The sequence below is a fragment of the Solea senegalensis genome, linkage group LG18, assembly GCF_019176455.1.
Source record: "Solea senegalensis isolate Sse05_10M linkage group LG18, IFAPA_SoseM_1, whole genome shotgun sequence".
Lineage (NCBI taxonomy): Eukaryota > Metazoa > Chordata > Actinopteri > Pleuronectiformes > Soleidae > Solea > Solea senegalensis.
This window is the reverse complement of record NC_058041.1, coordinates 887,907-906,580: the sequence shown is the minus strand read 5'-3', so window position 1 is coordinate 906,580 and position 18,674 is coordinate 887,907. Positions and strand designations below refer to the sequence as shown.

General features: G+C 40.7%; 1 protein-coding gene across 4 annotated transcripts; it reads right to left on the bottom strand.

Annotated features, from left to right (window-relative positions):
• Positions 1–1,523: 1,523 nt before the first annotated feature.
• On the bottom strand, positions 1,524–16,623 carry tex2l (testis expressed 2, like). Of its 4 annotated transcripts, none has more exons than XM_044014373.1 (13): positions 13,518–13,583; positions 12,622–13,368; positions 10,482–11,884; positions 8,563–8,763; positions 7,447–7,744; positions 6,331–6,605; positions 6,100–6,249; positions 4,917–5,016; positions 3,707–3,839; positions 3,380–3,517; positions 2,174–2,383; positions 1,953–2,073; positions 1,524–1,742 (listed from the first exon to the last, which is right to left on the bottom strand). In XM_044014373.1, exons 3-13 carry the CDS (start codon positions 11,841–11,843, stop codon positions 1,578–1,580), a joined length of 3,153 nt encoding a protein of 1,050 aa, XP_043870308.1. In that variant the 5' UTR covers positions 11,844–11,884; positions 12,622–13,368; positions 13,518–13,583; the 3' UTR covers positions 1,524–1,577. The 4 variants fall into 4 exon arrangements, with proteins under 4 accessions (XP_043870308.1, XP_043870309.1, XP_043870311.1 ...); XM_044014374.1 differs by lacking the exon at positions 13,518–13,583 and having other exon boundaries at positions 12,622–13,239; positions 13,277–13,391; XM_044014376.1 differs by lacking the exons at positions 12,622–13,368; positions 13,518–13,583 and adding an exon at positions 16,591–16,623.
• Positions 16,624–18,674: the final 2,051 nt, after the last annotated feature.

Sequence of the window (18,674 nt, the reverse complement as noted above, 5' to 3'; positions counted from 1 at the left end):
ATTTCTTGCAATAAGGAGATAGTTCCAATTCTACTTTTAGTTTATTTAAACCCACCTTTTTTTTGTTTTTAGTTTTGAAGTTTTATTTTTGAGGAAAATCTTCTCATAAAGTTTTGAAACAAAGAATTTGGACTTTTGAGTTTTTGTTAAAGCACATTTCACCTTATGTGTCCCCCATGGTATTGACGAAATAGACAGAGCCACAATACCACATGCGCTATTTTAAACTAGTGCAGTACCTCTCCTGTTTCTTTTTTTTGATTTTAGGAGACTAATGCGTCTTTTTTTAAGTGGTAGTTTTTTAGTAGATAGTGAGATACATGTCAAACATCACCCGAACCTGCTGGACATCTTTCCCATCTCTATCTCTCTTTTTTTTTTTAAAGCAATTATTGTCACATTTCTACCAGTTTATCTTGCATTTCTAATCCAAACCACGTCAAATTCAGCACTGCACACTCTGATCATCTGAGTAATCCACCTGTGTTTATAGATACATGTCAAACATGCAACATTAAGGAGGATTAACCGGCAGAAACTGAATAAGCTTCCTGTGAGTATCATATTTAGTCAAAGGCGAGGCCTACACAAACAAACAAACAAACAACTGAAGTTACGCAACACATTAGAATGTTTGAAATGTCACACGCCGCGATCGAGATGACATCAGCCTCGTGAACACATGAATGTTTTCATGACGAGTCAAACTCAACGTCAACAAAGTTTCTTTCCCATAATTCCATTATTTCACAAGTGTTTTTTAAAAAACTTTTTATTACATAATTTCCGCCACTGTGAGTGACATGAAGTTGTAAACATCAAAGCAGCAAATAATACATACATAATGAACACATGAACAAACCCCAGCTACAGAGCAAAATTCAGGTTTTAGCTCATGAGATCGACACCTGCTTACATCTGTTATATCTTCAGCACCAAAGCCCATAGAGAAAATCATCAAATTGAAATCACATCACACAGGAGCTGTGGATCCACTGCTGCATCATTCACTTTGTTCACATATGTTATTTTATTAGTTCAGTGTTTGAAATCCTTCATTTAGTTTGACACAAGTGATGCAAACTCATCAAATAAGGCAGCAGGAGACCAGCAGCTCCTGTGTCCCTGTGAGCTTAAAACGCTCATTTTCTCTATGAGGTTTGGTGCAGTGGGGTTTTTTTTGTTTGTATTTTACAAATGTCAGTTCCCAGCCAGAAATGGGATGTTTAATGGTCTTTTGTTGAGTGGCTGACACCTGTCCTTCTGTCCCTCTTTCCCTGTCCATCTGTCCCTGCCGGCAGTCATGTGTCTTGGTCCCATTATTTCATACAACTGTCCCTTTATACGTCTATAGAGGCAAATAATAAACCTTTATCTTCTGTTTGCTGACATTCAGTTTCACCTTTGCTGTCTTTTACTGTGAAAATATGATATACAGTATATACACATATATACATACGTACATATACATATATACACACATATATGTGTATGTATATATACACACATATATGTATATGTATATATACACACACATATATATATGTATATATATATATACACATATATGTGTAAGATTAGTCCGACTCTGTGCCAGGAATCTCAGACGGGATCCTCTCGATGGACTCAGTGGAGGAACAGTGAGACTGAGTGGACAGAGGCTCAGACACTTGAGGCGGCTCCATCCCAGAATGCATCAGTGGTAAACAGATGTCGTCCATGTTTGGCAGAACAAACACTTTCTGGAGAGGGAAAAACAGGATGAGACTTACTTATTTACTGACTGTCTGTGTGTCTGTGTGTCTGTGTGTCTGTCTGGGTGGTCCTGCGTCTTGCTTGGATCGTCTGCACTTTCTCAGCATTAAACATTACAAATTGGTCCTTGTGTCTGTGGTTAACCAGTAATTTATGATTATAACCAGATATTTCTGAGTAAACATTGATGATTGAACCTGAAACTCGTCCTGCAGTTTCCTCTCGATCCACTCCGTCACGTGACAGAAAGTCACTTCTCTTTCTCCCAGTTTAGGTCGGACGTGCAGTTCCAGTTTGGGCGGAACACAGAAGCTGTACCTGCACAAGAAAACACACTGTTACTGCAGTTTCTGTGTATTTTCTTTCTCTGTTTTGTTATTTTTTCCCCCAAAAATAGTCGTTGGCATTTGGATCGTACCATATCCTGTCAGTGGGGGGAGGCGGGACGTTGACGACCAGCGTCCCCGACAGCTCCTGGACCTCCACGGTGAGCAGCAGAGGCGTGTTGGACATCTCCTCAAACTTCTTCCTGATGAACTCGTTCTCCGTCGCCTTCTGGAAATACTTGGATTTGGCGATTTTGTCCACAAATCTCAAAATCTTCCGCCCAGTCCTGCCTCCCCCCGTCCTGATAGAGCAGATCGGATTAGATTAGAGGAGATTAGAGGAGAGGAGAGGGTGTTTGGATCATCTTTTATCAAATCAACATTTGAGGAGCAGAAAAAAAAGAGGCTGGAAATGTAAATGAAAGCCATCTGGAATGAGACGTCGGCCAAGTTTTCACATCACAGACGTGTTTGTGTAATAATTTCTTTTAATTTAAACACTGTGAATGATCCTGTTTCTGTCACAGAGCTGGAGTGAACTTGTTTTTAAAGGTGAAACACAAATAAAACTGTCATATGTCATGATTTTATTTAATTTTAACACAAATTCCTTATTTTTTTAATAGTTTGACAAACTCAAAGGTCACATAAGCATAAACAAATGTGCGGAAAGGAAATGATTAAGAATAAAAATGACAATAAACGTCCAAAAACAGGTGAGAACACATTTAAATACAAATGAAAACAAAGAGACTGTGACGAGGACTTTTATAGTGAAGTGAGACAAGGAGACACAGGTGAGGCTGACGCAGCACAGGTGAAGGTCATCAACTAACGAGAGAGGAGAAATACACACACAGGAAGTGATGATACAAAATAAAACAGGAAGTAAAGGCAACAGAGTGCATAAACTACAAAATGAAACAGCGGGATTTTTAGAAAAATAAACTTGAAAATTTAAAAAAAATCACTTGAATTTAATCCGTTTTTATTTTTAAAGACGATACTTTCTAATTATTTAATTAATTAAACTAATGATGAATAATTAGCAGTAATTAATTATGTTACATAATGTTCTTCCACCCTTTAATGTTATTAATGATTATCATGTAATTATTACTAATTATATTATTGTATATTATATTAGTATATTAATTGTATTAAAACTGTTTTCTACAAAGCAGACGAGTTCACACATCTAATGAGTAACCATGTCATTTAAGCACTTAATAATAATTGATAATAATAATGAAATAGTAAATATGTTATATATTCAGGGTTGTTTTTTGTTTTTTTACCCTTCAGTTCCTGCTGTGGATCCTTTATCTGTGAGCGGACACTGAGGCTCAGAGAGAAGAAACTCTTCTTCATCAGAGGATCCAGCGCTGGACGATTCCTCGTCACTGTCGGCCAACACGCTGAGGACGGACCTGCAGCTGTACACGCACACGCACACGCACACACACGCACACACACACACACACACTAAGTTAAGTGTAGGTTAAAGGATAAGATTAGACACTTAGTTGTGATAGTTAAGTTTAGAGTAAGGGGCTAGGGAATGCATTATGTCTATAAAAACATGTTTGTTTGTGTGTGTGTGTGTGTGTGTGTGTGTCACTGACCACGTGTTACGTGTCTCGCTGCCAAGCTCCGCCTCCTGACTGCCGTCTTTCCCCAGCTTGGACAAGTTAAACTTGGTCTGCAGGGTCATCTGCAGGACGCCTGTGTAGACCAGCTGCAGCTCCACCCACACACCTGCAGGGGGCAGCACAAGTCACTGTCAATCCACCGCCCCCAAATAACACATACTAACTCGCCGCCTAATCTGGACACCGACTGCTGTGGAGGGCAGATTAACTGGGAGGATTATGGAGGCGGGGAATTGAATTAGTAATAAATGGTGACAGATTATATAAATCTGACACATGTGGACTGAACAGGGCAAACCTGAAATTAAGGTAATCTAGTCGCCATGACGCCCTGTGGGTAAAGATTCCACAGCATCAGCAGTGAAAAGAGCATCATCCCTGAGGCTGGTTCACTGTTTTCATTCTTTAAATAATGAAGTCTGAGTCTCATCATTCTTTCCCTGTAACCCCTTACCCGAAACCTTAACCAGCCTTTAATTAACTCTTTGTCTAAACCTAATCCAAGCCTAAAACCTGGTCTTAAAGACACTCATACAAGAACACACACATAAACTTGTTTTTATGTCTTTGAGAGGACACCTCATTGACATAATTCATTCCCTACTCCCTTACCCTAACCTTAACCGTCACAACAAAGTGCCTTAACCATAATATATCCCTTAACTTAAACCTAATTCTAACCCTGAAAAGGCTCTTTTTTTACATTATTTGGTCCTCACAAAGATATAAATAAACAAGTACACACACACACACACTCACATGTACCAGCCAATATGGTCTAAATGCCAAATGTCAAAGATTGTGGTGTAATGGCCGCTCTGCTCTGAGAGATTACAACAGGATAACAACGTCTGATCTGATGCTCTGCAGAAACTCTGCTCTTATATCAAATGACCACAGTCCATACGTGTGTGTGTGTGTGTGGTAATTCCATGACAATAAGGTCCCGTTCACGCTGGACATGTGGCGTGACTGACAATAACAGGAAAGTCACATGATTTGTAGATTAGATAAACAGATATATTTACCTTACCTCCACATCAAGCAGCTTAAATATATAATATTTATGTTTTTCATGTATTCAGTTTCAGCCTAAACTGTTTTATTGCTTATAGAAGTCGTCAATATCATTATCAACAGATCTTTTCTGTGCATCAAAACACAAGGATCAAACCGTGCTCACCTCTGTGGTTAAACGCTGGTTTGGAGGCAGCAGTGATGTGAGGCATCGAGCTTCCCATGTCCAACTCTGTCAGAGTCAACTCGTTCATGAAGTAAGGCAACTGCAAGAAAACAAGCCCCACACAATTCATCATTCACCTGTCCCCATCATTCACCTGTCATCTGTCCTCATCATTCACCTGTCTCCATCATTCACCTGTCTCCATCATTCATCTGTCCTCATCATTCACCTGTCATCTGTCCTCATCATTCACCTGTCCTCATCATTCATCCTGTCCTCATCATTCACTTGTCATTTGTCTTCATCATCCATTCACCTGTCAGTTGTCCTCATCACCCATTCACCTGTCTTCATTTCTGTCCTCATCATTCATCCTGTCCTCATCATTCATCCATCTGTCCATTCCACCTGTCCTCATCATTCATTCATCATGTCCTCATCATTCATTCACTGTCTTCCTCATTCATTCACCTGTCCATCATTCATTCACCTGTCCTCATCATTCATTCACCTGTCCTCATCATTCACCTATCATCTGTCTTCCTCATTCATTCACCTGTCCTCATCATTCACCTGTCATCTGTCTTCCTCATTCATTTACCTGATCATTCACCTGTCATCTGTCTTCCTCATTCATTCTCCTGTCCTCATCATTCACCTGTCATATGTCTTCCTCATTCATTCACCTGTCCTCATCATTCACCTGTCATATGTCTTCCTCATTCATTCACCTGTCCTCATCATTCATTCACCATTCTTCATCATTCATTCACATGTCATCATTCATTCACCTCTTCCTCATTCATTCACCTGTCCTCATCATTCATTCATCTGTTCTCATCATTCATTCACCTGTCTTCATCATTCATTCACATGTCCTCATCATTCATTCATTCATTCACCTGTCCTCATCATTCACCTGTCATCTGTCTTCCATTCATTCACCATCCTGTCCTTCCTGTCACCTGTCCTGTCTTCCTCATTCATTCACCTGTCCTCATCATTCACCTGTCATCTGTCTTCCTCATTCATTCACCTGTCCTCATCTGTCCTCATTCATTCACCTGTCCTCATCATTCATTCACCATTCTTCATCATTCATTCACATGTCCTCATCATTCATTCACCTGTCTTCCTCATTCATTCACCTGTCTTCATAAATGTGTCATTAACGTGCGCTCACTCTGATTTTGCTCAGCTTCTTCTGGATCTTCTGAGAAACGGCGTCGGCCCAGTGTTTCTCCCGCAGGAAGTCCCAGAAGATTCGACCAATGAGCGCGTCGGCCCACGCGGTCTGGCTCCTCCCATGATGCTCTGCTACATGACATGTGCACTGAGGAGAAAGGTTGTAGCTTCAGTAACATTCCCCCTCTGGAATGTTTTCCTTAAGTTCATCTCTACAAGCGTGACTTACCTTTGCTCTGAGGGTGGGACTCGTCTCTGTGCTGCTGTCTCCTCCAGGACTGGACAGCGGGGACATGTCCTCTGTGGCCAGGAGACGAGACATGTAGCTGGGGTAGTCGAGCGGTGCCGGGAGGTTACTGGTGCTGCTGGAGGTCTGAGTGCAGTGAGGAACAGGGACGGAGGGGGCTGGAGGAGGCGTGCAGGGGCCATCGTCGTCACTGCTGTCCACTCTGCTGGAGCTGCTGTTGTTTAGGATGTGACCTGTCTGTGCTGGTGCTGGATCTCCTGCAGAAGCAACAAAACACTCACCTGGTTGGTCCGGAAAACATTCAGTGTCTTTTGTTTTCAACAAAGCCGGAAAAAGCTACATTTCCAAGTTGAAAGGAGAAGAAAATATGGAATATGGACACGGATTTTCTCTATGGACTTTGGTGTGAGAGAGTGAGCGATTTACAAACTTCAGTTTACAGTTGGAAAACACACTTGTCTGATACCATAGACCCTAGTGTGGCATAGATATTATGAGGTGATACTTTTACTTAAAGGTCATGTGTGTAAGAATTAGTGACACCCAATGGTGAGACTGTAGATTGCAACAAAATGGAGGAAGTAAAAACACAACAACACAAGATGGTAGCTTCTGTAAAGAAAGGCCCTTGCCTAAAATACATATAAATTGTATTTTAAGACTATGAAAACCAAACCGTTTTAATCCCACTGTAATAACACACTAACAAAAACTACTATATAGTACTAACACTTATTTATTGATGTATTCACTTTCTAAAACCCTTCTTAATGTTATGAACTGGCCCTTTAAGTGGCTGAAATGAGTTAATCCTGGTGCCACACTTCAACAAAAAAAAACCTGAACTATCACTTTAAGTAGAAGTGTCACTCCATACACTACCAGATTTTTTTTTTTAAAAAAGGACAGATTAAGATTTGATTCCACGTCACCAGACTATTGTGGGATTTGTGTGTTTCCTCAAAGGGAATCGGCTTTGAAACGCAAAGAATGAGAGCTTGTAATCCATAATCCACACACACACACACACACACACACGTATAGATGCCTTATAGAGAAGCCTTCTCATCTCTAATGCATTATCAACATTTGTCCTACCCGATCTGGACACACATCTGTCACGTCTCTGTCCCTCCGCCTCCTTTTCCCTCTTAGTGTCCACGGACGCAAACAGGAAGTGACGGAACCACTCTTCTTTCTCGCGTCCCGTGCGGCTGAAGAGGTAGAGAGAGGTCGGGGGGTCATGGACGGGTTTCCGGGAGCTTTGTTTTGGACTTGTAGATTCATCTGGTTCGTCTCCCTCGTCCTCCTGCGCTGTCACGGACAGTTGGATGCAGATGGGATATTTTGGGTTCCACAGTCTCTTATTTGCCAACACAGATGGAAGCAGAAAGACCTGTGAGGAAACAGTCGCCAAACACAACTGTTAAACTGACAGATATCTCACTTAAAAATGGGTAATAAACATTTAATAATTTGATTACTGTTTATTTATTTTCAGTTTACTATTCATTATATATTTTGTTTATTTTCTTGTGGTTTTCCAAAGCAGTTTTCTGCAGAAAAACAAAATCATTACAAGACTATTGCAGTGTCTGGTGTAAACATGGGACTATAAAAGCTTTTATTTTATACATAAAAAATATTATATATACATCTTAATAAACATTTTACAAAAACCTATGCTAGCAAAAATATTACAATTTTTTTAACGTAACAAAACTATGTCACTAACACAAAATTTACAAAATATCTTACGACGTTTTCTTTATTTATGTTAACAAAAAAGTTACCAAATCTTGCAATGTTCCAAAAACATGTTACAACCTTTAAAAAATATCATGTATGTTAAAACAAATGGGGCAGTGTTACAAAAATCCAGAAATGTTGTAAAAAATGTTGTAAAAATACTTGTGCTGCCAAAATATTTGGTATACAGTACTACACAATATACAATACATATATAATAATATATAATATACAAAACGATGTCAAAAGTTTCTTTACTTACGCTACCAAAAAAGTTATATAAAGTTCACATGTTCCAATTTTTGTAGTGAGGTAGAAACAAAAATAATTGTCACCATTATCTTGATAACAGTAATTCAAGTTTTTCTGGACTAATTTTATCGGAATATGCAACATTTTTATGTACTTTCATTGACTGTAAATGAAACAATAAAACAGCCTCAGAAACAAACAGAGTCGTCATACTTTACTGTTAGTGAGCTGAAAGCAGCGTGACTTGACAAAGACGGCCTCGGGGACTCTCTCGTCGTAAGTGGCCCTGCGGCTGACGTTGGTCCTCGGGGAGTCCAGGCGGAGACGGGAACCCTCCAACGTTGCAAACACAGAGTGAGTCTGCGCTGAATGGAAGGTCTCAGGGTCGTAATCATGTATCTCGTTCATCCAGCCCTGAAAAAGACAGACGGTAAGTGCTGATTTAAATCAACACCACACACAGTTTCAAGTGAGTAATAAAAAACACAGAGCTGAAAACAGGTGATGTTAAATTAAATTACAGATGGTAAGGATTTGGAATGTGTCACATTGTTAATGTACAATGTTAACAAGTATGTAATCCCACATAATCCTGTGTTTACAGAGGTTAATTGTCCTCTAACTCAGTTTCAGTTTCAGTTTATCGAGTAATTGTGGGTTTAAAAAGAAAATCAGCCTCTTCTTTCTGATTAAATACTCAATAATCTCACCCAAATGGGAGCCAGGGCAGTAGTTCACTCTCATAAAATGGCTGCCATCGTGCATCTAAGCTAAAGCCTTGTAACTACATAACAAGATCCAAGTTTGTTGATTATAATTGTTAATTACTGCATTTTAAACATGGGATAAATTTATGTTTACCCCCTCTTTGCTAAGCTAAGCTAACTATAACCAGGTAGAGGAGAAACATACAAAGACAGCCATTTTGAGAGGGAATAAAGTTTTAATGAAGACGGTCCGTGTGCCAGCTGAAAGCTTGTTACACAACTTCCATGATAGCGACTGCAGATGTGCTTGTTTGTAATATGGCAGGTCACAGACTAAAGCCAAGCTGCTTATGATGAAACAAGGGAATTAGTTTGAACCGATGACAGAAAACCTCCCTATTTCATTCCCAAGCATCACCAAAAACAACTCTCCATCCACCGGCTGCTCTGTACCCTGACAATTTACAGCTCTCCCCAGCTTTTATCTTCCACTAATTGCCTCTGGAGCTGACAGTGTCTGGGTTTTAGCCGTCCTCTGCAGTTGCCCTGTGTCAAACTCAGCCAGGAGAAGAACAGTAATTACCTCGACATCTCCAGCACTTTTTATATTATTATCAAAGGCTTTAATTGCGTTCTTGTCCCCTCGTGTACTTTCATGGAACGTGTCGAGGAGCAGATTCTTGTTAATTGGCGTGAAAGGTGTAAGTCATTTATTTTGATGGACTATTGTGCTGCATGTCAAAACCTGCAAGCGTTATTACAAAACAGTCAGAAATATGATTAATTTGAATTTGTTGTAAAACCTTTTTTTTCAGATAGAGTTATCTTATACTCCTTCAATAAAAACCTCGTCTTGAAGTGTCTTGAGGCTGCCTGGCAGGTTTCCTACAGATTTGTTTTCCATCATTGCAGAGACAATGATTGTCTTTATGATGGAGTGAGACTGAAATAACTGAATGTGACGAATCCTTCCTTTAAAAGGTGCCATTTGCAACATTCTGCATTACAATATGCTAGGAAATAAATATTAAATCATTGTTAATATAAGGACTATTATCTTGTAATAATAATAATAACACATTTTATTTGGCGGCGCCTCTCTGGGCATGTTGGTTCCACAATGGAGAAGATTACGAGCCATGAAAGGTCTTCATCATGACTCAAAGCTGGCCTTTCTCCTCCTCTTTTTTCTGACCAGCTAGAGTAGACATGATAGCTTGAACATGTTTTGCTTGATAACTGTCAACCATTTTGCCCCCTGATATTTGCCCCTCAAGCTCAAATCAGATATTGTTTTATAGCTTTGTGCGAGGCCATATTTGAATAAAGGGTTTTGAGACATATTTTAAGGTTTTTATGATTCCTGCTCCATGCAAGTGTCTGAAGAAGTGAAGGTTTGCTTTTTTGAGGTATGGTACTATTTACCTTGAGGCTCTCAGGCTCGTTGTGAACAGCACCACTTGTCGGAATCACCCGTGTGTCGGTAGGAGCCTGACAACGAGACCTGGAGGAACCTATCCTGACGAGGAACAGTCCGAGCAAGAAGCCCAGTGCTAATCCCAGAGCCAGACCAGAGAGATACGGACTGAGAGGAAGGATAAAATATCCATAAGACAACACTCCCACACAGAATAAACTCATGCATGGCACAGGACGTGGTTGCTGAGTAGGAGGTGAAATCTGTTCAAATGGTGCTACCGGCACCTGGGAGCCAGCAGGTGGTCTCCTCGCCCGTCTGTGTGTCTCTGTGGCAAATACTCGCATTACATCACCTTCTGTGCATATTTCCAGCTCTTCCTCCATGTGATGTGGTCTCTGGTGATGAACCGGACACGAGCTGTGGTGAACTCTCCCGTGACTTTTAACAGAAGGCCAGTCAAACACGGGCAACACGTCAGCGTCTGTTTTTCTAACGTTCCTCACGGGCGACTCTGAAAGATTTGTATCTGTGCTGCTCTCCCGACCCAAACCTCTGGAGCCGACTTGGTGACAAGACTGGGTCTTGGACTGGTGTTTGGGGCTGCCTATGCTCTCCTCTCTCATGATCTTACTGAACATGTTGCTCAGAGGTTCATGCATGGCCTCCGAGAGCTTCCTCTTGGTGTCCTCCAGTTCCATTTTGAAGAAGCCTCCCCTCAGAGCCTCTCCACTTGGGGAGAGGGAGCTAGGAGAAGGGGGCGCAGTGCGAGAGTCCCCATTGCTGCGGGATTTCGGTTGAGTCAGCTGCTTCCATAGGTGTAGGTTGAGGCGGGAGTCTGACTTTGACTGCGATACCTCAGGTTCTGAGTGGGTAATCTCTGTCGAAATCGACTTCACGAGGTTGAGAAAGGGCTTGGGTCTGAGTGTGGAGCCTTCTTTGAGCTCCAATTCCGTGGAGAGAGACTTGACCAGGCTTGACAGAGGTCGGGTGGTAGGTGAGGACGGGCCCGGAGAGAGGAAACTGGGTCTAGTGGCAGAGCAGTTCCCCAAAGAGTCTGGCGAGGATGGAGACAAAGGGACATGGAAGGACTGCGACTGCGACCGTCGGTCATCTTCCACAGAAAGATGCCTCTCTTTAGAGAGAGATATAGAAGGGTAGTCCTCATCATGGTCCAGGGAGAAGATAAGCTCACTGTCGTCTAAGCTGTCCCATTCTCCCTCTGTCCCAGTCAGCTGGATCACAATCCCTCGAGGTAGATGCCTTCTGGTCGTCAAAGAGGAGCCACCATCTGCGGAGAGTTTGTGTGGTTCATCCTTGCCTTCTTTATCCTCACTTCCTTTCTCCCCATTTTTTCCATTATGTGCCATTTTTCCACTTTACATCGTACAGCCGTGGCACCTACAAGTCACTGAAAGAGAATAAAGATAAACATGGTCAAGCTACCAGAGTAGGACATTATCAGGAGCAAAATGCCCCTTTATATCTGAAATAACCCTTGATATTTGCATGTTGGGGCTTCTATAAAATCTTCAAATATTGGTCTGTCGTGTAACATTGCTTGGTAAATAATATTTATTTATTTTATTTTGAAAATAGGGACAGAACACATTTTAATGAACATTCTCTGTAACGTAATTAACACATAAAAATACAAACTACCAATAATCGAAAGATAGTAATTCCCTTGACTTTCTTGCTTCCTGCCCTGTAAACTGCAGTGTATATTGGTGAAGTTTTTTAATTGCATGTTAATTTGCACTTTTGGCTCACTGTCCTTTTTATATTGCACATTATCTGTTTATTTAGTCTTGAGAAATCGCACTTTTGGCTTTAAAATCCAATCTGATCCTCATTTGTACCATTCAATATGTTATCCTAGTGTAGTTGGCATCAAATTCCACTTTAAGTGGCTTCAAAAAGGTCATAAAAAGTGATTAAGTAGAAATTAGAAAACTGGCAGTACCTCGATATGAGGTTCTCTGTTTGTTTCATTGGAATGTTATTAACAAATCCTGTCAGCAACATTATGATACAGTATGCCACTGAACAATTAAAGAAGTCAGGGAATAAGCTATGAAGAGAGAGACTGAGATAGAGAGATAGAAGGACATTTGGTTCTGCTTCATTTCCACAGTAACTGCTTACCAGCGTCTGCTGCGTGTTATTGTACGATTGTTGAGCAGTTGAGCTGTGACGAGTTCAACAACGTTAATCTGGAGGCTAGTGATTGTGAGCCGGAGCCAAGTAAGTGTCTGTCCCTTAGCTGTCGCTCTACATACTCCACGGACTTTAGAGGCAACACCAAAATAGACAGAATAGATTTTCTCCCCCAAATGTGGCACAAACAAGGGCAGCTTCAGCTTGGACCTGATGTTGTTCGGGGTTTGATTGAGCGTCCTTGTCCCACTGATTCATGAGTGCATAAATATATCGTAATAAGTCGTAGGGCGACCAAGAAAACACGACATATGTTGTGTGTGTGTGTGTGTGTGTGTCAGTAATCACAAGTTGCCACGTAATTATGTTGTCAACACCAACGCATCATCAACAGATCAGTGGAGACTCAGTGGAGAGAAACTGTGTTTTAACCAGATGTAAAAACACTTCCACTCCTCAATGGTCACGTTTACATAACTGCATTACAGCGCTGCACGATGTCAACCCAGTCCACAGCAGATGGTGGTTTTTCTGACTAATCTGCTCTCACCCAAAATGGAGGGTGAGGGAGATCAACGTCACAGAGACAGTCAGGCAGCATCAGACCTTCTTCATCAGACCTTCTTCATCAACAGCATCAGACCTTCTTCATCAACAGCATCAGACCTTCTTCATCAACAGCATCAGACCTTCTTCATCAACAGCATCAGACCTTCTTCATCAACAGCATCAGACCTTCATCATCAACAGCATCAGACCTTCTTCATCAGCATCAGATCAACAGCATCAGACCTTCATCATCAACAGCATCAGACCTTCATCATCATCAGACCTTCATCATCAACAGCATCAGATCATCAGCATCAGCATCAACAACATCAGACCTTCTTCATCAACAGCATCAGACCTTCTTCATCAACAGCATCAGACCTTCATCAACAGCATCAGACCTTCAACATCAACAGCATCAGACCTTCAACATCAACAGCATCAGACCTTCTTCACAGCATCAGACCTTCTTCATCAGACCTTCTTCATCAACAGCATCAGACCTTCTTCATCAACAGCATCAGACCTTCTTCATCAACAACATCAGACCTTCTTCATCAGACCTTCTACATCAACAACATCAGACCTTCTTCATCAACATCAGACCCTTCATCAACAACATCAGACCTTCTTCATCAACATCAGACCTTCTCATCAGCATCAGATCATCAACATCAGACCTTCTTCATCAGACCTTCTTCACATCAGACCTTCTTCATCAACAACATCAGACCTTCTTCATCAACAGCATCAGACCTTCATCCTCACCAGCATCAGACCTTCATTGTTGCTTGTTCTTTAACCTGAAGTTTAATAAACACACAAAAGTGTATTTTAGTAGATGAATATAACAGGTTAATGATGACACATTTTCATGTTTGTGTCTCTTTGTAGTTGCTTTGATCTGTTTGTATCTCTTTGTAGTTGTTCTGTTTGCAACTCTTTGTAGTCGTTTTTGTTTGTTTGTCTTTGTCGTTGTTTTAAGTCTAGTTGTGTCTCTTTGTAGTTGCTTTGTTCTGCTTGTGTGTCGCTGTAGTTGTTCTGTTTGCAACTCTTTGTAGTTCTTTTAAGTGTGTTTGTAGTTCTTTTAAGTGTGTTTGTAGTTCTTTTAAGTGTGTTTGTAGTTCTTTTAAGTGTGTTTGTAGTTCTTTTAAGTGTGTTTGTGGTCACTTTATGTCTCTTTGTAGTTGTTTTGTGTCAGTAAATATGTATTAGCGTTATTATCTTGTTATTTTAAGGGTGACAGGGAACAGTCTCTACCATGTTAGAGCTTCTATTTTCAGCGTCGACCACTAATTTCACGTTTGTAAAACAGCAACATGTGATGCTCAGAGTTAAACTCCTGTGAGAATGAGCGCGGCGACAGAGCGGTCAGGGTTCCATGAGGCTGCGTGTCAAACACGACGTGATCACATGACGACAGTGACATGAAACATAACATCTGCTCAGAGTGTCTGATCACTTCTTTACTTTCTCCCTGGCACTGAAACTAACAGCCTGTCTGTGACTGGTTTGTGAGTATGTGTGTGTTTGTGCGTCACCCTCTGATCAGACACCAACAGTAACAATCTCAGATTAACATTAATGCAGGGGTTTTACTGTGAAATCTGACAAATCACACGGCCGGATTATGGGCTAAACCAACATTTGGTGGAATTTGTTTCCAAACCAGCTCGTCTCTGTGACCCAGGGTTGATACTGTCAACCGTCTCACCCTCCATTTTTAGAGCCTAGCCCACTCTAACTGGATCACCAGTGCAAGTACCTACAAAAACAATGAGCACATGATGCATTTTATTATATCTAATTAGTGGTATAATGAAAATGATCCCACAGTTTATTAGCAAAAACAAACAGCTTGAGAGCAAAGTCTGTCAAAAAATGGCATTGATATATGTATCATTGGGCAGTTTTAAGTAGATATACGGAATCCTGGCTCCCTTTTTCTTCGGGGTTGAATAACTTATCTACAGACAGTAACGTTCGCCCCTCCTGGAGTCAGAACTAAGAAATATAAATGTTCCTTTTGTTCCGTGTGCAATCAACTTTAAATTGTTTTATTGTTTTGTTTTGAGTCGCCAACTGCAAAACAATTTCCCCCCAGCTCCTTTTTTAATTAGGAATTTTAGAATCAACACGTGTAAACCAACCCCCTTGAGGAGATTTTGAACCTAATTTCATTTTTTTTTCTCTCCAGGAAATGTTTGTGCTGTTATATAAATCAATCCCTTCATTACACCTCTTTGAATGTAGTAAACTGTGAGTTATGTGAAGCGTTACATATTATATTTACGCCGCTCTCTCATTGTAATAATTGCTGTAAAACATATGAACGATTTCAAGCTCAATATTAAACAACAAATACAATATTTTTGGTACAGCCATTTTCAAGGAAAACCTTTTCTTTTTGTCACATGTAAATAAAATTGTTTTATGTAATATAATAATTCAAATCTTGTATACATCACACTGGGCTCTGGGGAATTCAGTCATATGTTAAAAACCGACTACTAAAAAATGTAAATAATCAAAATAATCAAGAAAATAATATTTAAAAAACATAAATGATTACATTTAGCAGACACTTATATCCAAAGCAACTTACAAGGGAATTGAGTACAACCTGCCAACTTGCGACCATGACGTCTTTTGCACACAGGGCGCCCCCAGAGAATGGTGCCCCGTTCCTGGTTACACTGGGCCAACTCAAGATCTTGGCACACAAGTTAGTTGTTGTGGTGCCATGTTTTTAAGTGTGCATAACAAAGGCTGCTGCTGATCACCTCCGCCCATGGTGATCTAAGTGCACCGCTGAGCCGTGACACACAGCTGCTTGACATTTGACACACACAAAGGGCGCAGCCTTACAGCAAAGCCCACCAAAAATAACTGCAACTCATGATCCACGTTCCTCTCCACGGAAGTCTTTAGTAAAAGGCGAAAGACCAGAGTCAACAACTAATTGATAATAAAAATCTAAAAAAATCTAAAATTATGTTTTTAATTGCCCACACGCATGATTACTTGGCACTTTGGACATAAAACTGCCACTTCATGTTTAATGTCAGGATTTGTTTTTTTTTAAATGATTATTGTTTTTTTAAACACTAGATTCTGATGTGATCACGGACACTGAGGAGGATTTTCAGACAGACACAGACATCACATTTTTCAACTGAAATACAAGCACAATAAAACAAACATCGCTGCTTCATTTTAGGATTACATGCAGTGTAATCCTAAAATGAAGCAGCGATGACAGGATGAAATTAAAATTGACACCTCCATTGTTGGATGACTGACAGTGACGTGCAGATGAAGTGGAAGTTAAAAGGGATCGTTCTTCTTTTTAGGAGTAAAATCAGCCAAAAAGAATCAAAACAGCGACGAGGAGATGCTGTTACTTACCAGGGAAATGAAAGACATCACGCCCACCGTGTGAGCCAGAGAAGACTGAGGGAGGCTCTCTCCCTCTCTTTCTCCCTCTCTCTCCCTCTCTCTCTCCCTCTCTCTCTCTCTCTGTGCATCCAGATGTGTCATGTGCTGCCGAGAATCACAGCTCACCAGAGTGATTATGGAAAAAGCGTGGCTGCACTACATGGTAATCCAGATTAGGAATCCTGCAGCCCCAACACATGCACACAAACCCACTTAAACACATGCGTTTGAGTGTAAATGGTGTCTAATGGCATCTCAAGAACTTCACGGGCGACAACAGAAGTTCACGACCCCTCGACTGTGACTTAGCCTCCATGCTAAAGTGAATCCTCACTATTAAAGCTACACAATGTAGGTAGAGTTTAATCTTCAAAAATAAAGTCTCCAACATAATTCTGCTGATACATGAACCCACCAAAGCCTGAGCGGATCCACATCACCTGTATCAGCAGTGTGGAACTTCAGGGCTTCAGGTCCCTGACACAAAAATAACCACAACATTCTACTTTACAACATACATGATGTAATTATATTTGTAAAGTTAAAGTTATAACATGGGCTGATGTAGCTGGTTTGTTGACATTTACAACAATTGTAACAGACAATACTGTTTCACAACTGTTGGTGGAACCCGAGAGCAAACCCTGCATTGACTTACTTTAACAACAATATCGGACTTTAATCAAATTTAAATTTAAAACCACCATCGAGTGTGGTTTGAATGTGGATTGAGGTCTCCAGACTTTCAAAACCAATCTCAATACAAGTCTGCACAATTACGCAACAATACCTGATTTCTTTCTAGAAGCAAGTACAAGATTTGTCTAGTTCTGGACAGCAGGGGGCGTTGCAAAGCAGGTAGCTGCGTCATACCCCCAAAAATCAGGCAACGCCATAGACCTTTTAAATAAACCAAACCTAAAGCCAAATAAGAAGCACAGCATAATGAATAGCCACAAGGGGGCGACTCCACTGGTCACAAATAGAGCTCAGTTTGAATGGAAGTCTATGGGAAAATGAGCTTCAGTAAAGATTTTCTTGAAGAGTTAATGGTATTTTTTCCCTCTTCTTCAACAGAACATGATTAAATTTGTACAAAATTTGTTATGTTTCCATTTAGGTGAAGCTAAATAATAAAGTACGACACATGAGTGAGCACCAGTGTGATTGACAGTTGGTATCATTTAATAGGAGAACTTCTGGTTGCAAAACTGTCAAATGGCCAAATTGGTAAAACTCAAGGTTTCAAAATCATAAGAAAGAGTAAGATAAATAAATTCCCCTTCTCTATTTTTCTCTTTCTCTCTCCCTCCATCTTGGCCTACATTCGACTCACTGGAAGCCCCAGAAATGACAACATGAAGAAGAGAGCAGAGCGGCGCAGGGCTGGAGCTGAGGTGAGCGAAGATAACCTCCATCCATCACTGACTGACGAGGACAAGCTCACGGGTCTCGCTGTGATAGAAGTCATGTGACCACTGTGCAGCGAATTAACCCAGAATTATTCCCACTTTATTATCTGTTAATTGTTATTTCTGTTTTCATCGTCCTTCTGTCAGGATTGTCCTGTAAGGTGATCACTTACGTACATTGTAGACTCAAGTGTGTTCTTGACTTGGCTGGATGTTGTAAAAGGGCTTTTCTTCACTGAAGACTTGACTTGTCTTGTCTTATTTTGGTTCCAGGTCTTTTGGTGGTTCAGATTTCACCGGTGGATTCCTTCTTTTTAAGAACATACCAAATTGGTTGATTCGTCCACCCCTAAATCTATAGGTTTGTTTAGTTTCCTCCGTCGCCTGAGGGCCTTCGTCACTGGCACTGACGACTCTTTGAACCTCACATTGAACATTTCAGTTAAAAAAAAGTGTCACCAAACACAAATTCAACACTTGCGGTCAGCAGCAGAACTTAATCTTCTTGTTCTGACAGGAATTAACGAGGTAACGGGCCACACCTGCCCATGAAACACACCTGGCTTTTTAGTCAATTGCACAAATCTTTTCTTTTTGGGGAGCCCCTGAAAATGGACAATAATGTGTAAAAATGCTTAGGGT